The sequence below is a fragment of the Chelonoidis abingdonii genome, chromosome 11, assembly GCF_003597395.2.
Source record: "Chelonoidis abingdonii isolate Lonesome George chromosome 11, CheloAbing_2.0, whole genome shotgun sequence".
Classification (NCBI taxonomy): Eukaryota; Metazoa; Chordata; order Testudines; family Testudinidae; genus Chelonoidis; species Chelonoidis abingdonii.
In genome coordinates this window covers 38,314,733-38,342,060 of record NC_133779.1, presented here as the reverse complement: position 1 = coordinate 38,342,060, position 27,328 = coordinate 38,314,733, and the positions used below count along the sequence as shown (strand labels likewise).

Genomic DNA, 27,328 nt, shown 5'->3' with positions numbered 1-27,328 from the left:
AGGTAGCCAGGCAGGCCCTAAAACAGCACGTTCAAGTCCTAGTGGCAAGCGCTCCATGGCATCGTCCTAGCCAGACCTTCCGAAGTGAGCAGGTGGGCTCAGCAGAACTCTGGGCTAGTGGGGATTTGAGGGCCACGAACCAGAGTTAAGGGGATGGGGGTGAGGAATGACTCTTGGGCTGTCCAGTGTTTGGCATGCAGAGGTGCCCTGTGGCTTGTCTGGGCTGCAGGCAACTCCAGCCCCTGCACCCGTCCTCCCCGGGTGTGTTGCCTGCTCAGAGGCTGTTGGGTTAGCTGCTGGTAGAAGCCGGGGCAGCCCAGAGGCAGAGCAGTGCCCACCGGCGAGGTGGTGTGGGAGACAAGCCCTTTCCACACACTAGCTGTCCCCAGGGTGGAATTTGAGGGTCCCCCTCGGGATCACCCATGCAGCCCCAAGGCAGCAGGCCCACAAAGATGCATGCAGCCCTTTCTGAAGTCAAGTATCTCAGTAGTGCTCGGGTCCAGGTTTCCTTGAGGCCACACGGCCTCCTGCAGCGAGAGCAGGGCAGAGACAAGCTGGAAGCTACCCTAGCAAAGCTGCCTCTCCTACGGAGCCAGCACTGGGGAGAAACCCAGGTCACCCACCTGCCATGCTGGGCAACTTTAAGGCAAGTTTCTCCTGGATAAAACATCAGGGCTAAGAAATCACACCGCCCCCCCCCCACCTCCCCCCCAATAACTGGAACTTAAAATAAATGACACAGCAAACAAATCCTGCCCTGCCCCTTCTCCCTCCCCCCAATACCCAGTACAATCAGATTCAGACAGCGGGTCTTTTTCCCCTGAGTTACAATCCTACTCTTGCTCCGAGAGCCCAGATTGCATAAGAAACACGTTTTACCCCGAAGGTTGGTTGGTTTTGTTTTATACACACACTCAAAACACACACGAGATATAGAATTTGATATAGAATTTCTCCCCCCCCCCCCCCCGCTTTCTAAGGCTCCTTATACAAGGCGAGCAACGCATTCGTTCTGAGAGAGGTTACGTATCCAGGCCAGGCACAGAGCCAAGCCTCAAGGGCCTGACTGGCTGGGGTGTCTGGAGAACAGAGATGCCCCCTCACTGGTCCTGCACCCAACACGGGCGGAGAACAGCCAGAGATCCCCTCAGCGACGAAGTCAGACATACGGTCTGTGCCCAGGAGACTTCTCTAGCTACAGGCTTTGGCAGTGAGGAGGTGGGAGAGGGGAAAACCCTTCATTTTATCTAACTACTGAGAGAGGGTTTCGGGATCTTTGATCTCGCCTGAGTTGCATACTGAACGTAGGCTGCGGGTTAGCAGGGTTGCTGGTCCCAGCGTGCAGGGTCAATGCCACGGCAGGAGCGTAAAGAGTGAACCGCCCAGGGGGAAGGGGAATGGAACGGAGTCTAGAAATCGGTCCCATTTGTCAGGCTGCAGGGGTGGCTCTTAGTTTGCTCGAGGCTGCATCGCTCTGTGAAATCGGATGCCAGCAAACACACACAGCCCGATTCAGCCAAGCACATCAAAGGGCTCTGGTGACTCAAGGCAGACCGAGGCGAGACCCAGGAACTCCTGGAAGGTGTCCGCAGGAGGAATGAAGCCCCGTGTTACTGTGCCGGCTAGTGGGGAGCAGCCAGCTCCTATCTCTGGGCTGAGCTCCACTTTTCACTTTAGCTTTGCTGATCCCCTTTCAAAGCTTCCATGAAAATGGAGCTTTGAGGGCAGCAGCCCAGGGAGACTTCCAAAGCCAGGACGCAGCAATAGGAAACAGAAGGCGTTGGGGGCTAGCAGGCAGGGAAGGAAAACGGCAATGCGGCAAAAAGCCATAACTTTCTGTGCGTCTGCACAGGACAAGAAGGGAGCACTCAGAAACAGTCTGTTAAAGTACAGATATATCCATCTATAATCCCAAGTGGCACCAAGCTCCATCCAAAGCCCCCTGACGTCAGTGGGAGCTGTGCCATTGACTTTGGTGGATTCTGGCGGCTGGCTGAGGAAGTCAAGTGAGCCCTCCCTCTATAAACACCCTGCTTTCTCCATGATGGGAGCTTGTATCACCAGCGGCCTGCTGCTACAGCTGGTCCTTGCTCACCAGATCCCCTTGCTTCCATATTCTCCCCCCTTGTGAGGCAGCAGAGAGAGATGGACGCTAGCTTGGATTCTCTGCAGGAGCTGTCCCATAGGGCATTAAAAAGGTCACCCTCTGGAGATCATCCACCTGGCTCTTGGTATAGAAACCACCAGAGGTCTGATTCATTGCTGTGCTGCCTATGGAGGAACTGTCATGCCAGGAATCTGGTAGCAGCGCCATGGGGGGAGAAGGGGCCAAGGAGTGAGATGCTAATTGCCACTGAGTGCATCTACAGGCAACTTGGCAGCAGGCTGGGCAAAGGCACATAAATCTGGCTCGCTCGGAGTCAATGGGAGAGTTGGCGTCAGTGGGTTTGATCCCGGGTGCTCCAGAAGGAGCTACCGCAGCATCATTAACCTAGAGATCGGTGACAGTTTTTTAAAATACAAAACAGCTGCCTGGTTAAAAAGAAAAGATGCAACGGCCGGGCTGGATGGAACAGAGGGGAGCGGCTTGATGAGGATACACATCCCCTGGCCTCTAAGGTCAAAGGGGCACTTGAGTGACAAGTCTGAACAGGGAGTGCATTTCTAGCCAGATTCTCTGGGAGGCCAAGATGCCTTCAGCCACCTGAGAAGCCTGGACACCTCCCGGGATCTCAGCAATCAGGGAAATAAAGGAGTAGCCAAGCCAGGCCCTGCTGTTTACTGGGGGGTTACTGGCATGTGTGCGACCAACAGGCAGGGAGGATGCACCATCTGTGCCCAGGATTGCAAAACGGGTCCACAGCTGAGCAATGAGGCCCGTGGCTGGGCATGCAAGGGAATAATGGAGCAGATCCAGGCCTGTTTAGTTGGGAACAGGGAACGGCCAGCATTCCCCTCTGGCTGGCTCAGCGGTGTCAGCATCCCACTTAGCGGAAGACAGCTCACAACATTCACAAAGATGCTTTCCCACCACCCGGTAGCAGCCGCTTTTCTTCCGCGGCAGGCACTGGAGACCAACGTCAGCCGTGGCCTAAGCAAATGCCAAATCCACTGAAATCAACAGAGGCTGCACCCACTTATACCAGGGCTCAACAGGACCCTGTGCATCCCAGGTATGTACCCTGAGAAGCTGATACATGCACCGTAGTGGTCACATTTCCCCAGGGAAAAGAGAGCAGCCCACTCTCAAGTCTAAGGCCAGGACAGAGGACACATCTCCACTCCACTCCAGAGGGTGCCCTCTCCCTCTGCGTGACAAAGCTGATTAACGCTTGAACCAGAGAGCGAGGGAGAAGGCTTTTAACATTTAACAGGATTAAATCCAGCCTCTTTCTGCATCACGTTTAAGCAGCTTCGTGGCTCCTCCCTCCCCAGGTAGACAGGTATAGTTAAAACAGCATAACCCCACTAGTGGGGATGCAGTTACACAGGTAGAAAGGTGCTCTTGCTGTACGAGAAGGGAAACAGCTCTACTGGTATAAGTCAGCTTTATACTGGCTTTACTGTAGCCACACTAGGATCTGTACTGGTATAGCTATAATGGGAAAAACTCAACACTCCCAACTGCCATTATGATTTTGGCACAAACCGTCCTGGCCCAGAGAACGTGTTACGGCTTCAACATTCTCCGCCCCACCCCCAGAGGAAGAATCACTGTATATGACAAAACCTAGGGGTCACGACCATCCTGCTGTTTCCATGACAGAGTGTTCCTGGCTAGATCCCAGCTAGATGGGAGATGTGTCTGCTGGCATGAATACCTGGGTTCAGTGACCATTGGTTTCGGGCAACCACTCAGGGGAGCTTTAAGGGACCGTTTACGGAGGGACGCAATCAACTTGAGATCTTGTCAATTTCAACAACCTGGAGGCAGCAGGAGGGTTTTGCACCTGCTTTGCAGTCCCTCTGCTGATTTCCCTGCTTTCACAATCCCCTTAAGATCCACTCTGAGGAAGGGAAACTGAGGTGCTAGGGGCTTGACCAAAGTCAGTGGAAACTGAAGTGGGCTTTGGCTCAGGCCGTGCAGAGGGGGAAAAACAGTGAAACTGACCACACACAAAGTGCTGTCAGAGGCACAGAGGGGAAACAAAAATAACCCAGAGGGATTTTGTCCTGTCTCTAATCTTCAGGGAGCATCAGGTTAGCTGCAGCAATGCCAGGGAATTTGTTCAGACAGAAATGCGGCAAGCCCACGGTGTCTCTTTAACATTCACTATGGAGATTAAAAAAAACCAATCCCAGTGCACATTCTAAAAATATCACTGCAACAATATGCTTCATGGCAGTGCTCCCACCCTCGTCCGCCTAGCAGCACAGGGAGCACCAAAGGCCTGAGGTGTAAAAATCTTGGGCAGTGGGGCCATATTTTCAAACGCTCAATGCCCGCTACCGGGGCTAGAACAGCATGAGTGCTCAGCTTCTATTGTGACACCTCGGGTCAGTTTTCACAAACCGCTCATGACCCAACCTGCTGGATTCCTTTGAAAATCTGCCCACTTGTTTCAGTGCCGCTAAAGAGCACTGAGCCCTTCTGAAAATATCTAGTCCACACATCTGCTTTTCGCCAGCAACACCGTAGGAGACATCAGGAAAGAGACCCCCCCGCGTGCTACGGCTGATCCAGAGAGAAAATGGTGCAGAAAGATGTGAAGCAGGAACCTCCTTAACTTTTATTTAGTACCCCTGATTTTTCTAGTTGTTTTCTTCATCTGTCCAAAAGAAAAGAAAAGAAAAGAAAAGAAAAGAAAAGAAAAGAAACCTACGAAGACCCAGTTTGCTGTTTCAGCCCTGAGCAGACAATGAGGTGTGACAAGTATCTAGAATCTGGCGAAAGAAGCAAGGCAGGCGGGGGTGGGGAGATGGGGGCAGAGAGGGCACGTGTACGGTCTGGATTCTACATTATAGTATTGCCTTTAGATCAGATTCTCTGTGCTGGTTTCCAGCAGAGCAGTGAGCTATCAGGCTGGTAGTTGCTGGCAGAATGCAGGGTCAGGGAGCTGGAGGCAGTCAGAGCGGCTTGTGACTAGAAAAACAGGCTGGGGAGGTTGGGAGCTGGTTTATCAAATAGAAAAGCACAAAAATCAGCAGGAAAAGACATTGTTAAAAAAAAAAATCCAGAGCGCCCCACCCCTGTTGTTTGCAAGAGAGACCAAGCTGGGAGGCCTTGGGTCTCCATTCCATTGCTTTGCCCTTTGCGCAGATGTTCGCACCAGTGCAAAAGCACTTTTGCTTCACGCCCACCCTCTGTGCTGGTGTAAATGACAGCAGCCGAGAATTAGAATCAGGCCCTTTATGGGCTGGGGTTATTATGCAGGTAAAGATGCTCTGGTGCCACAGGACAGGGCAGAGGAAACACATGGATACAGCAGGACACACGCTTAAGGCCCGATCCTGAGCTGTGCTGGGCACATTCAACACGCAGCTGCTTCGATGGGAATTAACGGCACTCAGCACCTTGCAGGAGATTTCCCAGCTGGACAGACAAATTCTGCAGCAAGCCCTGGATTGTCTCTAAAATGGAGTTTTTCCTCCAGAATAACCCCGCCCCCGCACTCCCGTCAGGAACACGGCACACAGCACAGAGCTCATTAAATTATGCTCCCTGGATCCAATTACAGGGAGAGAATTGTACTGTAAGCCCCTGGGAACAGGGTCCCCTGGGAGGGGGTGGGGTGGGGAAGTAGAGGAGTCATCGACGTTAATTTCCTCCACCGAGAAATTAAACTAACACACGAGAAAAGTACAAAACAGACCAAGTGTAACAGGCCAGCCGGTCCCTTGTGATGAGGCCAAGTTGCAGGAAACTGCAGGCAGCTGCAAGCAGGACCCTCAATGGTGCAGCATCAGTTGTACCACGGATTCAGGTTAAGCCTGGGATTTTCAAAGAAGCCAGATGGAATTAGGGGCAAGTCAACGGAGTGGGGAACCTAATTCCCTCACATATAGGTCCAGATCAGAGGGAATAAAAGAGGCAAAGGGAGACGGAAGGTGCTCTGGACTGGGGATGGGAAGTAGAGTTTGGGGAGCATTACCGTTCAGTCTCGCGATGCAAAACCTGTTTTTTGCCTCCAAAGCCTACAAGCCGGAATCGCACCCTTTGCGGCCCCTCAGGTTATGCCCGGAGAATTCCTGCCAGCCAGGGCAAGCGTATCGTTACTGCAGGCTACAGGTGTCGAGCAACGCCACCTCCACACGTACTGCCTTCCCCGCGCCACCCCCAGCCCCATCCGCACAGCTCTCAAACCCAAACTGTGAAGCGTTTGCTGAAGTCCCCTTACCGCCAGCGGGCCGCGACCACGCGCTTTACTGAAGCAGGTCCCCAACGAAGCAGGCTGGCCGTGCAGACAGATCCGCTTTACGCCGCCTGCCCTTGGCTGCGCACTCTGGCCCTGAGCCAAAGCACTGCTGTTATGCACGTGCTAAACTTGGAGCAGTGAGTAACCCCTTCGGCTTCACTGAGGCGATGCCTGAAGCCCAGGAGGCGTGTAAGTGCTTTTCTGGATCAGGGTCAGCTCAAGCCCCTAGAGGACCAAGGTCCAACAGCTAGTTGCGGAGCGGAGAGCCTGAGGAGGTGGCACCTAACCTCTTTACCTCTATCCCTGAAGGAAACGGATCCTAGAAATGCAGACTCTTCCCGATGAGGCAGCTATACAAAACCATCTCCTAATAACTGCAGATCAAAGATGCAACTTCAACCCTAAGATCTCCAAATGGAGCTTGCTTAAATCCCCCCCCGCCCCCTTCCACCCTGCATACAAACACCTGAGCTCGTTCGGTGGGGTCACCCTGGCTCTCTCTTGAACCTCGGGTGTCACCTGTGTTCGAAAGAAAGTAGCGCGGCTCAAACTTGACCAAAGATCAACATCAGACGACGACAAGAAAAAAAGAAAAAGAGGTTACAAGGTTTCCAAGTCCTGCTTCCCTGAACGAACACTAATATATATCATTTTTGAGAGTTAAGGTTTGATTTTTTTTTTTTTAGAGAATAAAATAGAAGCTATTTACAAAAAAAAAAAAAAAGAGAGGGAGAGAGAGATCCAAATAACCACCTCATAAAATACTGAGTGTAGTTCTTAAAATCAAAAAGATTTAAAGGATTAAAATTCCTCCCGCTTTTGCAAATTTTGTTTTCGGTTTAAAAAAAAAAAGAAACGAAAAGAAAGGTGGGGAGGTTTCATTAAAAACACAAGCCTGAGGGCGTCGGTGCGACTGTGTGTCTGTCTGGAGGTATCCAAAAGAACACAACTTCAAACAACAACATTGAAAAAAAACAAACGCACAGTGCAAAGTGGGGTGTCTGTGAGGTAAAGCGTTCCGGGAGGACGATGCATCACCTCCAACGCTAACAGGTAATGACTGGCTCAGAGTCCAGGCTGCTTTTAATGAAACCCCCTGGATTAAAGCTTTTCTCCTTGCAAAACTTTCTCCAGTCCTCTCAGGAGGAGGGGGAGACAGGGCTTCCTCCCCCCACCCCCCGGGAAAGCCAGATGCAAGCTTGTTTTTTGGCATCAGCTGTGATAGAAGCTCCACGTGTGGGTTTATTTTAATTTTTTTTGTCTTTTGGTGAGATGAGGTGCTGCCGTTGGGGGAGGGTGGGCTAAGGCGAAGAAGAGTTATTAGAGGTAGAGGTTGGAGGGGCGGACGAAGCAGCCGGGGCAGCCTGGGAGACGCCGCTGCTGCCCCCCACACCGCTGCTGCTGCTGCTCCGGCTGCCACTGTTTCCTTTGCTGTAGGCGGAGGAAGGGAGCGAGGAGGACGAGGGGCCGGGGGTCTGTGCGAACAACACACCTGGGGGAGAGACAAGAGGGAGAGGCTTGGGGCAGGGCTGCTTCTAATTCCAGGGGGAACCAAGCCATGAAGTGGGGAGAACATTCCTTCCTCCCCTGTCCTCCCTGCTACGACAGTGGGGCCCTGATACATAGGAACCATCAGCCCGGATCAAAGCAGCGATCCATCCGGCCCAGCATCCGTCTTGGTCAGCGGCCAGTGGCTTCAGAGGAACAGGCAATAAGCAGCTAAGGAAGAAGCTTCATTGGAGAGGGGTGATTTAGTGCTTAGGCCCTGGCCTATGAGCCCACAGTTCTATTCCTAGCTAGTTACTGTGCCTCCTTTTCCCCTCGCAACCGTGTCTATCTAGACCGTAAACTCTTCGGGGCAGGGACCAGCTGTCGCCAGGTGCCTGTGCTACGCCCAACAGAATAGGGTGTGGCTCTTGCCCTCTAGGCACTACCATAGCGGTGCTGATTCATGAAAATAACTTGCAAGCGCCTTTGTCCCCAGAGGAAAGAGTTTGGAAGCACATTGTCTAAGGGCAGCGAGACGTGGAGAAGCGAGTTACTACTTCCCAAACGCCAGGACCAAAAGCCTGCAAAGGGAGAGGAGTGTCCGGCATGGAGCAATCCAATCCACCGCTGGAAAGGCTGGGAAGGGACTGCAGAATAGGAACCTTGAGACCAATACCTAGGCTCTGATCAGACAGCCAGCTCTGGGCTTGTACAGCCCTCAGCGCGATGGGGCCCTTCGCCCCCATCAACGTGATCACCAGGGAGATCTGTGTTTTGCTTTTTGTTTGGACCAGTAAGGGGCTGGGGAGGGGTGGGACGAGAGGCAGAGACGGAGACCCGGCCATGTTCCCATTACCTGTATAGACGATGCCGTTCATCTCCACTGACATGCTGATGCTGTTCGTGCCGTTGCTGGTCAGGCTCATGCCGGAATCCTGACGGTTTTCTGCAGCAGGATAAATCAGATTATAAACAAAGTGCTCAGTCAGAACAAGACCACCCTGACCCGCCAGGCTCACAGAACCCTGCAGACGCCACCCCCAAATCCTTTCCACTCAGCTAGTAACAGGGATGGTAAAAAAAAAAACCTCTCCATTTACAGATGGGGGACTTGGCATCTGGGTCTGCCTTTAAATGTCACTGTGGTCCTATTGGACAGGCAGCAGGGATCCATGGAAACTGGCGGATGGGGAAAAGGACGTGGAGAACGAAAAGCGAGCCCTACAGACAAGGCTGATTTAGGGGTCTGGCATCATCAGCAGGAGCAGAGGCCCCCACGCCCCTGGGAATCAAACCTGGCTTCGCAGGACACCAGCAGCTTTGGGATTTGAGTCTTCAGATTTGCTAAAAATGGGTCCAGGACGGTGCAAGGAAATGCTTTTGGTATAGGGAGCGGCTGAGAGGAGAGAGGGACTGGATCAGATATGACACGGAAGAGGCACTTGTTTCGAAACTCTGGCTGAGTGAAACAGCCTTTCCCACGCTGGGTGAGGGGAAATGGCTTGGCTGAGCAGCCCATGCATTGGACAGGGGAGCTGGAGACAGCTGTTTTAGCTCATGCAGTGGAGACTCAGCATTTAAGACTCAGAGGTCCCAGGTTCAATCCCCACTGTCGACGACCTGTGCACGGGGTGGCCTTAGTCCAGTGGGCTGGGATGGGGTTGGGGGCCCCTAGACTAATCTCTGGGGATGATCTGCAATGTGACTCCCCCCCCCCCCCCCCCCCGAGCCAGCCCCAGCGCTTCCCACCTGGAGAGCAGGTCCCTTGGCTGTTAATGCGGATGCTCATGGGTAGCTGCGCCGTCATGGCCAGGAGGTTCTGCTGGATGGCCCGTTGCATCAGCCTCTGCTGCTCATCCGTCACCAGAGCCATCTTCTTCTCCGGAGGCTCCCCAGACTCCAGCTTCTCTCTCAGCTGCTCCAGGGCCGCGGCCTGAGCGGCTACCGCTGCCTGAGCTGCGGCTGCCTGCACGGCCGCTGCCTGGGCTGCTACCACCGAGTGGCCAGCCAGGGACACAGGGAGTCGGCTGGGCATCGTGATTGGGATGGGCGAGTCCTCTTCTGCAACAAGGAGAGGGCACGGGAGTCCCATAAGCTCGCGAGGGCTGGTCCAGGCCAGACTCTTCACGTGCATGAGAAACAAGCTTTACATACACCCAGCCTTCCCAGCCAGCTCCCTGCTACAGGACGGGATGGCTCCGTTGTATGGTACTCTTCCTTCAATGTGTTCTGTGTTGATTCACATGGGCATGGCACTGAGGACTAGTGACAAGACACCTAGGTCCCAACTGCCTTCCTGTACAACCTGGGTCAAGTTACTTCTCTGCACTCTGCCTCAGTTTCCCCTGTGGCAGACTAGGGATAATCCTAGCCTATTTTATGGTGGGTGAGCAGAGCAATCCCGCTGACTCCATTAATGGTTATAAATTGCTCTGAGATTGACATTAAAGTAGTGCCATGTAAAGGAGCTGGTGTAGCAGCGTGGACTGAGCGCAGGTCTGGGAGCCAGGACTCCTGGGTTCTCTTCCCAGTGTTAAGAAGGGAATAGGAATAGGAATTAGGATTCCTGGGTTCTCTTCCCAGCTCTTGGAGGAGAGGGGACTTGGACTTGGTCCTGGACTCAGGACTCCTGGGTTCTATCCTTTGCCCATGAGTGCCATAGGAATGTTATTAACTCCCCGCTCCAGAGGGCTCTGAAACCACAGGGTGAAAAGCTCTAGCTAAAGGGGCCAAATCCTGAGACCTTTACTCCCTCGCTCCCCCCATGGCCCAGCCTGCTCGTGCCAAGCAGGGTGCCAGCCAAGCTGTTACCTTTCTTTATCTTTTGCCCAGGGCCAATGGGGCCGCCGTTGGTGGCTGCCAGCCCCAGACCAGGCACTTGCAGCTTGGGGGAAGAGAGCAAGCCGGGAGTGCCGCTGGGGGAGTAGGTGAAGAGGGAGCCCCCGAAGCCCTGCCGGCGGCCCTCTCGCCGGTTGCTGTCGATGGCGGCCTGCAGCTCGTTGGGGTTGCTGAGCCCTCGTTTCTCGCACTCGTAGGGGTACAGGTACTTCATGTATCTGCCAGAGGAAACGCCCCGCTCAGCCCGCGGCACCAGCCATCTCCTGCCCGCCCGAGAAACCTCCCAGCCCACCTGCCGAGGAGGTGGCTCCTGCAGGCCAGCTGCTAACACGGGCGCCTGTCGGCGTTGATCCAGAGGTGCCTTTTCCCCAGAGCCGCACCACCTCCACGCCTTCAAGCGAAAGGGATTTCTATAGCTCCAACCCCTCCCCATCTGGGTGGTGGAAGCAGGAAGTTTGGAGACACCGACACTCTGTCCTGCACCAGTCAAACCTTAACAGGGGCCAGTCCAGATCAGCCTCTGGCTACTGACGCCCCTTTCTCCATCCTGGGCAGGGGAAGAGAGAGGGGGTGCGGATCCAGCAGGAAGCAGAGCAATCTGGGAAATGGAGAGGGGACCCAGCATCCCACACACTCAGCCCCACGATGGGCTGTGGCCGAGTGCCACCCCTTAAACAAACAGTAGATGATCCCCCGCCACCAGCCGCCTCCGGCCCTTGCTGGACTAAGGAACCGCGGCTGGGATCTCCCAGCACTGTGGGAAGCTGGGATCGAGCACTAGGCTCGCTGGATGGAAGGGCAGGGCGGCCTCCCACCTGCCCAGGGAAAGCCCCCTCCCTTCCCCTGGATCCCATGGCACTTACTGAGTGCGTAGCGTGAAGGCAGCGCTGGTGATGGAGGTGGGCAGGTTGAGCCCTTTTGTGATCTCCCGCCATAGCTTCTTGTTGATCACTTCAACCAGGCCCCCCTTCTCGGTCACCAGTACGTAGAGCATGTAAAGATCCAGCACCTGTTTGGCCATGATGGGGATTCGGTTGACGGGGGTCCCTGTGGGGCGGGGGTGAAACAGAAGAGCAAGTTGCAGCTGGGATGCAGAAACCCTGGATTCCATCCCTAGCTCTCAGACAAGTAACCCCCCTCCTCCACACCCTAATTTTCCACGGATAGCTCAGTGGTTTGAGCATTGGCTTGCTTAACCCAGGTTTGTGAGTTCAATCCCTGAGGGAGCCATTTAGGGATCATGGCAAAAATCTGTCTGGGGATTGGTCCTGCTTTGAGCGGGGTTGGATTAGATACCTCCTGAGGTCCCTTCCAGCCCTGATAGTCTATGAATACCTCCTTTCTAGCTTTTCAGGGCAGGGACTGTCCCTAAGAACATGTATATTATAGAACCTAATGCAATGGGGCCACGATCTCAGCTGAGGCTTCTGGGATCTCCAATAATGTATGATTAACACAAGGAAGGAAAAACTTGCCCTTCAGATGAGATCATCTTTATCCCGAGTGTGCCTGGGACATGTTTTTGAAGAAAATCCTTTTCGTAGCAGCATGGAAAGGTCCCCTAAATTCCACTGACCGTTTCATCTGCGCTTAGCACAGGAACAACCCCAGCCCCCTTCCCAGCACGCCCGGCTGGTATCCGATTGTGGGTGGGGGAGGGTTTGCATATTTGCATGGTACTATTTAAACATTTTTTTATTCACATCCCTGCCCCTACTCTGCTGGGCTGGGGCCGGTCATGCACACATTTGAAGGAGCCTGGTGTATTGGACTGGGCTGATATAGAGACCCCACTGCCTATCCGAAGGGGTAATTTTCTTGGACTTCTCTGCCGCCCTGCACTGGTCAGCAACAGCTCCTGGGAAGTGGTAGGGGGCAGGGAGGTACCACAGAAGTGACATGGTGGCGGATAGGAAAAGGATGTGATGGAGCAAGAAACCCAACCCTCCCTGCACAGGATACTCTGGCCATTTTCCACCGCTCTGTCTTTGCATTAGCGTCAGACGCACGTCACTCTCCCCAGACCCTGGCCCTGAGCCGGCAGCAGCTCCTCTGCCCCTCCAGTGCGGGGAGAGGAGTTTACAGACACCAGCTGGGTCATGTCCAGCAGGTGGCGCTAGCACTCAAAGCCCAGCAATGGGGCTTTTAAGTGGAGGAGGGAATTAGTCAGAGCAGGGAAAAGACGGAAGCCACCGTCCCAGGGCATGAGACACCAAACTGTTGTGCAATGGACCAGAAGGTCCCATCTACTCTGGTGAGCTGGATTTAAAAATGCATGAGAGATCACAGCTGAGACAGCGCTCTTGGCTGGGCCAGAGGGGGCGAATGGGCCAATGCCTTCAAATCTGCATTCACACCCCAAAACGGAGACGAGGGGCCAACCGGGCTTGAGCCCAAAACTTTCCCCGAGAGTCTCTCTCTCCCAAACAGGGCTACAGAGGGTCCCCCACCTTCCCAGCCCCCTTTGCCCCAGGAGGCCAAAACCTGTAGGAGAGTCAGTGTCATTCCTGATAAAAATCCCGGGCTAGGGGCCAGGCCAAGGATACTTTAAGGATGTGTCTATTATAAAAACTGGACGCAGACCATTACAGAGAGGAGATGATATCATCTCAATGTTTTCTTGTGCTCCCCTCCCCCAGCTTCATCCATTTCTTTCTTCTCTTATACGTAGATTGTAAATTTTTTAGAGAGGGGCTGCAGCACCTAGCACAATGCAGCCCTGGTCTAGGACTGCAGCTTCTAGGTACCTCAGTAATACAAATAATTAATAACAGCGTGCCTGGTGACCCTCAGAACACAGGAGGGAGGGCCCGGCCCGCAGAGCTGACTGTCTAAGAAAGATCTTACATTTGGTCGTTTTTCTTTCAAAAACAATTTTCAATGAAAAAGAGCCTAAAAAGAAAAAAAAAGTCTCTGGGGACCCCTCTCCCTCCAGAAAACGTGAACAAGATTTTTCATCAACATTTTCATTCTGTTTGGAATGTTCCAGTTTTTCAATTTTTTTTTTTTTTGCTTTTAAAGCCAAACCTGTGTTGTTTTGTCAATGAGCCCCCTACCCAGGCTGTCTCCTCTCCCATTTGTTGCAGGAAAGTGGGAAGGAGGTGAGAAAAGGGGGGAGAAAGGATTTGAAGTTTGCATTTTTTATTGGAAAACAAACTTTTCCATGGAAGAAAAAAAAACAACCTTCTCCCCCACTCGCCCTCCAAAAAGAAAAGAAAACCCCCTTGGCTCCCCAGTTTCCTACAATGCAGAGCAAAGAGCGTCTGAGCCAAAGCTAATGGGAACCTTTCCAGTGGACTTTAGATCAGGCCCTCTGAGGGCTGAGAAAAGTCAGGTTGGCTCTAGCTTTTCCCCACACCTGCCCTGGGAGATCCAGGCCAGTGGGACCCGTACCCTGAGCTGTGAGAGAGAGAGAGAAAGAGTCTGTGTGTGTCTGAGAGAGACACAAACGGATGAGATGGGCAAGGCGCCCTCAGTTATATGATACGAGAAATCAGATAAGCAGTACAGGGGCTTCCCCAAGAGGGTGCAGTCCCCACTGTTCACCCCACCCCAGTACAGTGCCTCCCTTTGACACCACGGAGGTGCAGTGAGCTCAGTCCGGATCAGACTCACATGGTCGCAAGCTCGTTCTTACAGTGAGATCTCTGCAGACCTCGCATCATTAGTGTATCAATGGCAGCTGGGGCTCTAGGGTTTGATGGCCCTCTGAGACTGACTTCCCCCATAGGGCTAAACAAGGGGTGGGGGTGAGTGCCAACATTGCATGCAAGACTGTCTCTGCCCATCAAGCTTACAGGCCGCGATGGATGGACCACGTGGTTCCAACCTAATGGGTTGAAGCTGCCCCAGCCCCTGTGCAGGCAGAGGTCCCTGACCTCAGCAAAAGGCATGTGTGTGGGGGATGACACTAGAACCCCATGCAAGGGATCTGCATGTCCCTGAACCCAGCTGCCTGGCGCCTGGTTGGATCCCGGCTCACGGCAGGGGAGGGAAGGAGAATTAGGACCTGATCCAAAGCCCGCTGAAGTCAGGGGGGAAAAGCTGCCTGTGACATTAATCGGGTTTGGATCACGTCCTTGGGATGTGGCCAACCTGGGTCAGACAGTGACGCCCGATCCCAAGGAGGCAGCACTGTAATCCTGGGCTGCAGCAGTAGCTGGACGGGAGGGCAGCCGCTGCTTTGTGGTGCGTGGGCACTGAGGGAAGGATCTGCCCCACTCCAGCCCTCTACTGAGTCCAGCTCCGTACAGCTTGATCCAGCCCATCGCAAGCAGAGCTGGGCCTTCGTGTGCCAACAGGCGTCCTGGCACCAGACGCGTTGGTCTTACATCGTCCAATCAGGGGCCAGAAGCCGAGCCTGCTGTGCCAGAGCCAGAACGTCTGCGGTGGCTGGTCCCGGACCATGGCACAAGCTGCCTCAGGCACAACGGCGCATCCCAAACCTCCCCACCTTCCACTCCAAGTGCCAGGCGTGTTATCTCTGACCAGCCTTCGCAACCATCGACACAGAGCAACGTATGTACTAAAAAAAACCCGACCAACTCCGCTGCCCATGCGTCACAGCCACTACGGGAGGGATGTCTGCTGCATGGCTTAGTACACAACTAGGAGGCGCTCGGATACTCGGGTGAGGAGCCCGGTCTAAGACTAGAACTGCAGGCAGTCCCTGGATTGAACTGGCCAATTCTGAAGGGGCACACTACGAACACTGGCGCAGGACCCAGTCAGAAGCTGGAAAAGAACAGACATTTGTCAAAGAAAAAAACCACCATCATAATGACAACCAAACAACACAACACACACTCTCTTCTCTCTCTCATACACACACAATTGGTTTGTGGACGAATTTCCCCATCTGTAGAACAGTCATCTGCAATGAATCACGTGTTCAGCTTTAATGCTACACTTAGCAAACAGCTAGTTCCAGCCAGTATCATTCTGCACCTACCACCCTCGTGCAGAGCTGGGGCCGAGAGTGGATGGGAAAGGGGCGGGGAAGTGCGGACACAGGATGTTTATACAAAGCGGCAGAGAGACCACATATAGTCAGGGAGGGGGTGGGCTGTAATACATCCATTCATCAATAGCTGCCTGAAGAATCATGCCGATGATTCAATCAGACAAGCCGGGGGAGGGCTGGGGGGTGTCTTGATCTCTGGTTTATTGTAGAGGGGAAGGGTGCAAAGGGTGGGGGAGGGAGGTGGCAAAGTCTGAAGTCGGGGCGGGAAAGCCAAGGAGGATTTCTCCTCTCCCGCCTCTTCCATTATTGATTTATTGCCTTTTTAAAAGCAAGAAACAAAATCCCCACCCTGTGGTGATGCTGCTAATTTATGGCTGCTCCCCGGAAAAAGGGAAACAGGCCAGCGGTGGAGGAGGGTATTGTTAAACCACAGCTACTTAAATGTTACTGATCACGGTTTGTCCCTGGAAAAGCTTGCTCAACTGCAGCTGTTGTCAGCAACAGAGATTATTGATACGGTGGCAGCACCTTGAGGCCATAAGAGATCAGAGCCCTATCGCTGTGCATGCGCAGACCACAGGGCAGTCCCTGCTCCCAAAGAGCTTACAGTCTAGACAGACAAGAGAGAGGAAACGGACTTCTCCTCCTCATTTCACAGATGGGGAAGGGAGATTAAGTGACTTGCTCAAGGTCACACAGGGAGACCGTGGCGGAGCTGGAAATGAAGTCTGGATCTCCTGAGACCCAGCTCAGTGTTTTAACCTTATGGGTCAGATTTTCAAAAGAATGTGCTTTGTTTATTTAAAAATCTGGTCACTTATTCTGGTCCCTAACCAGGAGCTGAGGCTTCCGGGGTATGTCTACCGGGCCAAAACAGACCCATGACATGAGTCTCAAAGCCTGGGTGAACTGACTTGGGCACTCAGGGCTAAAAATAGCAAGGTAGACATCCAGGGTGTGGCTGGAGCTCAGGCTCTGAAACCTGGTGATGGGGAAGGGTCTCAGAGGAACCCAGGTTGTTCTGAACCCTTGTGAACAGCAACCAGCCCACAACCCAAGTCCCTAGCTCCCATGTTCCCACCCTTACGCCCGCCATAGCCCTGCCCCTACTTGGACTAAGCAGCAGGTCTCAGCACGAGGCTGAATTGGACAGTTCACACCTCTTAGTTCAGGCTGTCTGCAGACTCAGGCACACATTCCCGCGTCAGATACACTTAGGTCCCCTTTTCAACTCTTAAGATTGCTAGCAATGTTAAGGCTGGCTGGTTGGTGCTCACATGGCTCAGAGTCTAACCAATCCCCATATGTGGGCCTGGGAAGGAATTGTCCGCAGGTCAAACTGACAATGACCTTGAGGATTTTTTGCCTTCCTCTGCATCATGCAGGTGCGGGTCACTTGCCGGGATTATTGGGGCACATCTCACTTAATCGCTTCCCTGCCATTACAGGGGCCTTGAGCACCGTGAGCATCCTATTCTCTGCCTGTGGCACCTCAAAGTCGAGTCTCCTGGGGGCTGTAATACTTTGCCCTAATTCCCGCTGCTGGGTCTGTGGGTGGGTGCTGGCAGCCAGGGCTACACAAGAGGTCAGACTAGATGATCTGCTGGGCCCCTGCTGCCTTGAAGGCTGAGATTTTGGACCTCATCACGTGTCTTCGGGAGCCCGGGCCCTAGGCAAGGGCCTGTAGTCCCTACACTTGAATCTGGCCCTGTCCATTCACTGCTCATGCCCATCACAGAGACTGCACCAGAGCAGAAAGAGTTCACCCAAGCAGTCACAGACTGACAAGGAAAAGGTGCTAAGCCTGAAATGTCTGCCTCATCTTCTCAACACAGAGCTTCCCAGCCCTCACTCTGATCCCTGGGCAGATAACCCGGAACAGCCCACTTGATGTGAAAGTCTCAGCCTGTTTGCTGGGAGCAGCTTATGGTGGCTGTCTGCCACTGATGAGCCCCAGCCACGCTTAGCCTGTACATTGCATGAAGGGGAAAGGATAGCTCAGTGGTTTGAGCACTAGCCTGCTAAAGCCAGGGTTGTGAGCTCAATCCTTCAGGGGGCTGTTTAGGGAACTGGGGTAAAAAAAGTATGGGAATTTGTCCTGCTTTGAGCAGGGGGTTGGACTAGATCAGTAGTGCCCATGGGTGCCATGGCACCCACCAAGGCATCTATGTGCACCAGTGGACAAGCAGCAGCGTCACCACTAAAATGCCACCGATTTTCAACAGCGATGCCTATTGATGTTGCTGCTTCTCAGCAGCATTTTGGCAGATGCTCATCCGCCAGCCACAGTCCTCAGTTGCCCGTCATTTGGCACCTGCCAGATGAAGAAGGTTGGGGACCACTGGACTAGATGATCTCCTGAGGTCCCTTCCAACCCTGATATTCTATGATAGTTGTTATTTGCTGACTTGCACAAGCAATGTTGTGATGAATCTGCCAGCACCTGCATGAGGTTTCACTTGGGAGTTTATAATCGATGTGCCAGCCCAATAGAATATCCAGTGGCTTTTTTCCTCCAATAAGGCTAAACATATTTCCCCAGGACCTGGGTGCGATTTCTGAGGAGGGCGAGGCCAAGCATGAGCACATCCAAGCATGTCAAACACACAGGTCTCGTGTTTAGCCTGTACCTGGTCATCCTCCACAGCAGCCTTGCTAGGTAATTCCAAGAGGTGTGAATTTGTTCTGCAAGCTCAATGCTCATGGTCAGACCAGCCACCTTCCCTCCAGGATTAGCACTGCCACGTAATCTCAGCCTGCCCCCCTGCTGTTCACCACCTCGCATTGTTCTCCACTATATTCTGCCAACACACCCGTGCAATCTGCTTTTGGCATCCTCCTCACAGTGGTTTTGGCAGGCAGCGCGGTTGAGTGGTGAGGGCATGGGGCTGGGAATCGGAACTGCTGAGTTCTGTTTCTGGCTCAGCTGAGGCCTGTGGGTGACCCTCTGGAAAGTCACAGCCACTCTGTGCCTCAGTTTCCATCTCTCAGCCCTTCTGGAAAATGGCAACAGCGATGCTCTTTCAGGAGCTTTAACAGCCACCGCTGAAGAGTATTACATAAAGTATTAATTATTACAGGATGAAATCAAACCCTGTCCTCCTATGCTCCCCAAAACTTTCCCTCCGACCATGGGAAATTAGCTTCCGAGACCAGCTTTCCAAGGTTCCTGCACACAGTAACAATATCCTCCACGAATTCCAGCCGCTCGGCTCTGGAGGGTGACCTTTCCTGCCTTGGAAACGTGTTGATTTCAGCCCTGCAATCGCTGGGGCTCCTCCCTTCCCTCCCCCAGTCGAGGAGAGTCCACACCTTGCTGGCTGCATTGTTTGTGGAAGCGCCAGGGGCTGGGAGAGGACCCAGAGGATGGAATAAGTAAACTTGGCCGATTCTTCCCCCCCTCCCCGTTTCCTAGATGCTGCCTGCTTGACAAAAGGCCCCACGCAAGCGGCAGCACCATCTGCTTTCCTTGGGAACCTGAGCCCGCCACTGAGGCAAACAGGCCCCCCCTCGGCCATTGTAAATACAGCTGCAGAGTCGTTTTTGCATCTCTGAAGCGGCTGGCTGGAAATCTCCTCTCTGACCCATGGCTGCTTGGGAGATGGGGACCGGTTTCTCCCCCTCAACATACCTCCGTCCTGCCACCATCCCTCTCAAAGGGGAAGGTTTGAGACCAGCTGGGCTCAACCTTCCCCCCCATCTCCCCTACAAGCCCCAGGCTGCTGTACAAAAACAAAACAAGACGACAGCCCCTGACCCAAAAACCTTACAAGCGCTAGTTCTACTTTGGGCCCCCGTGAGCTGGTCTATTGTTTTTCACTCCCACTTGCCCTGTCTTATCCCCGCAAGATATTATCCCAGACCTGGGGCACTTGTGAGTTCCTGGCTATCCTTACACTGCATGCTACGCCCAGCGTAGAATTCAGATTCTCCTGCTCCAGGAGCACAGGCTGAGCTAAAGGAGACTCTCTGTAACCTGTGAGCGGCTCAGGGGCCTAAGACACACACACTGACAGTTCCGATTCCATCCGGTAGAGGCCAGCGGTGCACATGGACACAAGTGACTTCAGTGCAGGGCACCAGACCCTCGGTACAGAGTCACACGCACCGGCGTCTCGGAGCTGGCATCTCTGTATGTGCCGCAAGATTTCCTGCTCTGCTTTTCTAGCCCATAGAGGATGGGCCGGTGCACTGTCTTTCACGGTGAAGGCTCTCCTTGATCCCCTTTCCCATATGCTCCCCGCTAAGCCTCTCTCCTACACCAATAGCAGTTTCATATTTACACTCACATCTTGGAAGTCCCTCACTACCCCAAAAGCAGAAATATTGGCTTGACGTCCTGCGGAAAACTTAGATTTTCTTCCCACCAGGTTGTACCCTAAAGCTCCGCTCGGTGTTCTGGCTTGGATGTGTGGGGAAGTTATGCTAGGGCCAATTTCACCCCCCAAGGGTTGTTCTGTGGCATAGATGGTGCTCAAGGGGTTTATGCTCATGTATGGTCACTGCTTGTTTTGGTGCAGTATAGAAGCAATCCTATTGATTTCTAGGGGCCCAATCCTCAGCTGGTATAGATTAGTCAGGTCAGCAGAACTAAGCTAATTTATACTGGCTAAGGATCTAAGTCCAGCCAGACTGTAGCCTCGCTGCATGGGCACGTATTTCACCCCTGTGCAGAGATCTGGACCAAATTTAGGTTCTGTCAAACACTACAACTGCTGGGATTCTGCTGCTGTGAAGCTTTAAGGTCTGTAGAAATGTTCTCACTTTTTTTTTAAAAAAACAAAAACAAAATTAAAGGCCAGTGGAAGCAGTTTGACACAACCCAAAGGCTGCAGGGGCCAGGCTCCCGCAAAAGGAGCCTGAACAAGAAAGCCGCTCAAAACTGATAAGCAAAGTGAAAGTGGTTCATCTATTTCCACTGTCCACACTAAGAAATGCAGGAAGTGAACAAACCAACCAGCAAAACTGGCTCAAACTCTGTCAGATTTAATCATCCCAGGTGTTTTTGTATCAAAGAAGGGAATTAAATATATATATATTCCTAACTTGACAGCGCCCCTTTAATGTCATAAGCCTAGATATGGCAAAAGTGACACGCAATTTGGGGTGCCTGACTTGAGACACCTTCAATGGACCTGATTTTCAGACAGTGGCCAGTTCGGCACTTCTGAAAAAGGAGGCATGAAATAAAAATCTCTAGTTGCTTTAGAAAATATCAGCCCGGATTTTTTGTCCGCGCCATGGCACTTGCCACGGAGTCGCTTTGCTGTGTTGACTCTGTTGATTGTTATTGCTCAGCGTGAATGCACCAGCTCCCTGCTCCCGAGCCAAAAGCATGTTTGAAAAGCACATCAGGGCTCTGAAGGAGCGGCTGGAAATCGTGGATTCTACCTATGGAGTGAAGCTGCACGGGAGGAAAAGGGATTCTAGCAGCCGCTTATCAATCCTGGTAGCAAAGTTTCTGATGCAGCATCGCATCCACTCAAAACTATTAAGAGATGCACAGCGGGATAGATGGGCAGAAGAGACAAGGGAGCAAATTACTGCTCAGTGACGAAATCAAGGATGCTGCATCCGTGCACAGCAGGCAAGGGTCTCCGTTACAACGGGGCGGGAAATAAGGAAACAAACCCCAATTAAGAAGGGAGAGGCGCTTGCCCAGAAGCAGGGACAGGGGAATATCAAACTGATAATGCAGGGTCGTATGTAGGGCTTTGGCAAAACAAGACCCAAAGAATGAAAAGTCAAGAAAGCAAAGCCACTGGAACGAGGGGCCCAATCCTGCTCCACTGAAGTCAGCGGGGACAGAGGTGCCACCCATTTCAATGCAGCAGGATTGAGCCCCATGTGCAGCGAGGTTCATGTTCATGATTTAGTTGGGGATTTGTCCTGAGGTCCCTTTCAACCCTGATATTCTACGATTCGGCCAGCGAGAGCTTTCACCTTGAGGCAATAATATTAAGCAAGAAAATAAAACATGGGGCTCCTCGAGCTCTGAATCTCACCTGAGGTGGCGAGGGGACAGGGAACACACATGCGCATTAGTGCAAGCTCGCCAGGACAATACTGCAAGGCTCACCTCGCTTCTGCATAAAGCTGAAGAGGTCGTCCAGGAATTCTTTCCTCTTGGGATCGCCATCCAGCTCGTACAGCTGTGCACAGAGAAGGAAGAGAAGAGATCACTCGCAAGGCACCCGGGGTGGGAGAACATGACAAACACCCGCATGTCAGTGCATCCCCCACAGGGAGAGGCCCGGAGAGCCTGGCCCTGCATTGCCCAGCCCGCCCCGTGTCAGAGGAAGTTAAACGTGCTGGACGGCGCTTGGCCTAGTAGGTAGGAAACACGGCAGATTGTTTATTATGAGAGACACTTTAGCTCCACTGCTGTGTCAGCTGGCGAGCAGAGGCAGTGGTGAAATGGGGGAGGCTGCATGAAGCAGAGTCCTGAAATGCAGCCAGGTCGCTGTCTCACCCACCCGGTTTCCTTTAGCTTCTAGGTTTTCCTGCTATGCAACAAGAGTTATAAACGCTGCTCCCTGTCTAGGCACAGCCGCACAGCAGCCTGCGATACTTGCTGGTTTTAAACCATTTGCACGGCTGTGGTTTGGAGTGGTGATTAGAAGGGGGAAGAGGAGATAACAGCAGGTGAGCAAATACTTCTTTACATGAGTCTCCACCACGTGGCCCAGTGGTTAAGCTGTTTGTTATGGCTTGGAAGATTCACAGACTGTAAGGTTAGAAGGGACCACTGTGTTCATCTGGTTTGACCCCCTGCACATCACAGGTTACAGAACCTCCCACACCCACTCCTAACCTCCACTGAGTTACTGACGTCCTCAAATCATGGTTTAAAGACTTGAAGTTACAGAGAATCCGCCATTTACAGTAGTTTAAACCTGCAAGTGGCCCTTGCCCCATGCTGCAGAGGAAAGGGAAAACCCCCACAGGGTCTCAGCCAATCTGACATGGGGGAAAATTCCTTCCCAACCTCAAATACAGTGATCAGTTAGACCCTGAGCATGTGGGCAAGACCCACCGAACTCGCTTATGTGACCTTGATCAAGTCACTTAATCTCTCTGTGCCTCAGATCACAATCTGTAAAATGGGGATAACGGTTCCCATAATGCCCCACTTCACAGGAGGGCTGGGAGATTGGGAGGGGCTCCAATGTTATCATCATGGGGACCATAGATAGCTCCCGGGATAATGCCATCGATTGGTCCATTCTGGCAACATCAGGTTACTGCTCCTAGAGACTCCCAGAAACCACGTAAAGGGCAGGGGCGGGGGCTTATCCCCAGCTGTGTGTTAGAGGCTGATGATGTACGAGCGGCAGCACAGTCTCTGGCCTAAAGAGCTTGACGTCTAAGCCAGGCTGAATGTGCGGTGCACTGGTACGCCGTGGGACGGTAGCACTCATTTGGGGTGGGTCTTCAGCTGGAGCATCGTGGAATTAAGCGCCCAAATGACAAGGGGAGCCAGTTCAGGAGTCGGGCGCCTGGCTACCGTAGGGATCTGAAATCCCCAACCATAAGCATGGGCTTAGCATCGAGAATGGGAGCAGGATCGGGGCCACAGCCCTCGGTCCCCACGCGATCAAGTCCTTCTTTGGCAGGAGGCAAAAGTCATTCTGCTGCCCGGCTCTGTGGGCCATCGCCGGTCGCAGGAGCCCTAGCAGCCATTGACTTTTTGCTGCTTGCTGGCAGAGCTGAAGCGCCGGTGGCATGACCCCTGCTCTCTGTAATTAACACGCTCTCTGGGCACACACTTTGCATGGCTTAGGTGAAGAGCAGTAACATTTCCTCCCCAAGAATAGGCAGCAAGCACGTCATGACCTGCAGCTGCGTTGCGGCTTTAAAAAGAGTGAAAGACGGTAAGTTAACTGGAAAGGGTTCCAGATTGTTTGCAGTTAGCAAAGCAAGCCCTGGGCAGCCAAACACCTTTAAGCATATGCAGCACTGTTGGTCAGGGCGTATTAGAGAGGGTGAGGCAGAGGCAATCTCTTTTATTGGACCGACTTCTGTGGATGAGAGAGACACGTTTGTGAGCCGACACCTGCAGAAGAGCTCTCTCCCCAACAGGCGTTGGTTCTATAAAAAAAGAGTCCTTCTCCCACCTTGTCCCTTTAATGGCAAACACTCCAGATCATTATGTGATGATCCCAATTACCAAGACAGGGGACAGAATTCAACATATCCAGACTGTAAGGTCTTTGGGGCAGGGAGCATCTTATGTTAGATGAACGTACAGCTCCCTGCACAATGGAGCCCTGATCCCCAAGTGGGGCAGCCGGGCACTACCACAGTACATCTAACAGCAGCAGCAAGCCCCAGCCGTTTGCATGGCAAAGCTCCACTGATGAGGTCCCATGGATAAGGGTGCATTCAGGGACTCATCCAGACTAGTTATTATGGAGGATCCTTTGTTAAGCTGGGCACTAGAATCTCCTTTTCTTTAACAATACACTGCAGCAGACCGTGTGTAAAGCTGTCAAGGGAGGGGGTGACCTGACACAGCACAGAGATTCATTCCCTTTCACAGCTGTTTCCTTCATGGCTCATGCAAGCGTTTCTCAGCAGCTGTTTGCAGCAAGGGAAGCCTGCGAGCTGGTAGAGGGAACACAGCGAATCTTTGGTGCACGTAGCGCTCATTAGCTGCAGAGTGTGTGGGTGTCGGAGTACTGCTTGAACTATTAATATCGCCTCCCTCTCTCCCCGCGCAGCAAGAGTGTCAGTCACTTACACCAGCTGGTGGGACCTTTGCCCCTCTGTCTGTTTCTAACATGACCCCAAAAGCCTGCTACATTAAATGAAACTGAGCTGCCGCCTCCGTCCAACCCACTCTGAACGCTTCAGAGATTGAAAACGTCACCGTAAAACCACGGCCCCAGAGCTCCCAAGCAAGAAGACAGATCCTGTCCCGTTATCTGTAAAGCATCGCTCGCCTTCTGAGCACAGCGTGCAAGACACATCGAGCTGGGCCCAGAGAGTCTCGAAGAGCAGGAGCAGCATCAGCGTTTCTGGCGCCCTAGGCAGAATGCCGCAGGCGACAGTGGCAGTCATTGAGCTGCTCAATTGCCTGCCGCTGTTTTCTGCGGCACGTCGGCAGAAGGTCTTTCTTCGGCGGTGTGATGGGAGTGGAACCGGAAGCTCCCGTGCGCCCCATGGGGAGTGCACAAAATGCCGCCCTCCCAAATCCTGGGGCCCTAGGCGACCACCTAGGGTCGCCTAATGGAAGCGCGGCCCTGTCGAAGAGATTTAGGGACCTAATTCCGATTGAGGATCTGGGCTCTGAGTCCACCCCAAAGAGCTTCAACTACCAAGACAGGGCAATAAAGAGGCCCCTAGGACACTGGTTCCTATTAGTGCATAATGCAGAGTAGCTGTGGACCTGTTGGTCCCAGGATATTTGAGAGACAAGCTGGGTGAGAGAATCTCTTTTATTGGACAAAAGCTGTTCCAATAAATGCCATTATCTCACTCACTTGGTGTTTCTGTTAGCGTATAAAGGGTTCTGTGTGCAGATAGTGCCTAGCACTGTGGAGTCCTGGTTCACGACTGGGCCCCCAAATACCAACAGTGATTGTAACTCATGCTAACCAAATGCGTCTTGCATCCTCCACTAGTGGATACTGGTCTCCTGCAGCTACCAGCTATTGGAGTTATTCCTTTAGCTCAAGTGGGAGACCTGCCCTCTTTTACAGCTGCAGGTTCCAGGTTTGAATCCCACTGGTAACCTGTAGGTTAACCCCAGGACTCCCATGGCCCAGGCTAGTCCCACAGCCACGGACCATCCTCCTTCATGTGTCACATGAATGGCAGTTTGCCTGGCATGAAAGACTTCACCTTGCCCCGAAGGCAGGAGCTCAGCATTAACTTGGACTGTTGTGGCTGGCGCAGGTTTTCATCAGCTCCTTCATGACACAGGAATGCTGCTTTGCCTGCAAGCACTCCACTGTGGTGCCCCGTATTTGCTCAAAGAGCATCCCAATGGGATCACCGAGGCTTTTAGTGTCCGCAAGCCCCCCCCGCTTTTATAAATTGGATCCGGCCTGGAGAATCTACCAACCTTATTTACAAAGCATCTTAAAGCCAACACCTCCCGGGAGAGTGAATTTCACGCTCGATGAGACCGTAGGGACAGAAGCCCCTTCCCCTCCTTTCTGCAAAGGGATCCTTTGATGCAAGACGCCTTCTTCCCACCCTACATCCAAGCCTTACACAATACAAGGCGCTAATGCTATTGTAAACCAGACAAGATTAATGAAGCAAGGCACAGGGGCATTACATGCTGCAAGGGGTCTTAGCAATACACAACGGGGGGATGTTTTTATAAGCCGTGACAGGAAGATCTATGCAAGGCTTCTAATGCAACCTCAATTTATACTTGCACCAGCTTTTCGCCTGGGACCACACCCATCGTTTGACAGCGGAGCACATTCCAGATGTGATTGATGAGAGCAGGCCTTGCAGGCCTGGGGAGGCAAAGGATCGAAAGCCACGTTAAATTCTTAACCACGTTTTGGAAGCTGGGTCCCAATGCTGGTTAGAGTTTTTGCACGGTAGTCGCGTAGCTGATTAATAGTTGTTATTGCCACACATCCGTCAGAGGAACTGATTAAAGCGCAAGCACGTGTGAAATACAGCGAAGGCTGCTTCACAAGCTAGAGAGAAACAACCACTGCACCAGCCTACTGCCAGTGTGTCGCCCACCAGCGTCTCGGGTCCTCCTTTAATGACTGGTCCGCACGTGCACCAATGGCAGAATGGAAACGCTCTACAACCCAGGCAGTTTGTCTGTGCGGGAGACAATGGAGGGAACTCCCCAAGGAACTAAGGACCACCCCATCCCCTGTTTCAAGTGCAAGGTGAATTTCTTTGACCTGCCTTCCTTACCAAACGTAAGCCACAGGGTGGCCTAGCTAGTGGGTGGAGCAGGACCTTGCCTGGGGATTGTGGTGCACTTTGGGGAGTGACAAGCGTAGATTCAGGAACCAGGCACCGGCCCAAGGGTGAAGCTGGAGTCAGGGTCCAGGGGCCAAGACTAAGCTCTGAACTGGAGTCAGAAGCCAAACTCAAGCTGAAGGATGAGCTGGAATCATAGTTCAGGATGGAGCCAAGAGTCAGAAACCAAGACGGAGCAGAGAGGTTGGGGATGCAGCAGGAACTGGATCAGGAGCTGGGCTGGGAGCAAGGAAGCGAAAGTGAGAGCAGCTGCGGGCACGTTATGCCTTGAGTGGGCTGCGTGCTGCCATGGCGAGGCTCACGCAGCAAACCTCTGGCTCCCCAGCCCCGTCAGGAAACGCAACCGTTTGGAGGGAGCTCATCGGGTCCAGGTGAGCTTGCTGAGTTGCCTAGCAACCAGGCTGAGAGCCAGCAGAACACACAGCAAAAAAAAGCTAACCCTACCAAAACAAGAGACTCCACTGCACGCGATTCCCTCCCGAGGGAGTGGAGGAGAGAACGAGCCACTCATGATGGATGTGAATCACGCCGTGTAACACATGAGTGGAAGGTGCTCAGATACAGCGGCCATGAGCGCGGGTTAAGAACCGATGCAGAACAGAAACAAAACCCCCAGAGAATAACAGCAGGACTCCTCCGAAACTATGGCTTGGCTGCTGTGGAAAATTTCAGCTAAACCTAATTCTCCCCCATGTTTTCACTGAAGGTTGTGACATTT

The 27,328-nt window shown here is 52.9% G+C and overlaps 1 protein-coding gene across 1 annotated transcript in view; it reads right to left on the bottom strand.

Moving 5' to 3' along the window:
• Positions 1-4,801: 4,801 nt before the first annotated feature.
• Positions 4,802-27,328, bottom strand: part of ARID3A (AT-rich interaction domain 3A) — an 89,140-nt gene continuing 66,613 nt past the window's right edge. The window contains exons 4-9 of the mRNA XM_032785764.2: positions 21,725-21,797; positions 11,546-11,729; positions 10,656-10,900; positions 9,594-9,905; positions 8,701-8,790; positions 4,802-7,848 (exon numbers count right to left, since the gene is read on the bottom strand). Of these exons, the coding sequence (XP_032641655.1) occupies positions 7,658-7,848; positions 8,701-8,790; positions 9,594-9,905; positions 10,656-10,900; positions 11,546-11,729; positions 21,725-21,797 (1,095 nt within the window). The 3' untranslated portion in view covers positions 4,802-7,657. The remainder of the gene's footprint in view (positions 7,849-8,700; positions 8,791-9,593; positions 9,906-10,655; positions 10,901-11,545; positions 11,730-21,724; positions 21,798-27,328) is intronic.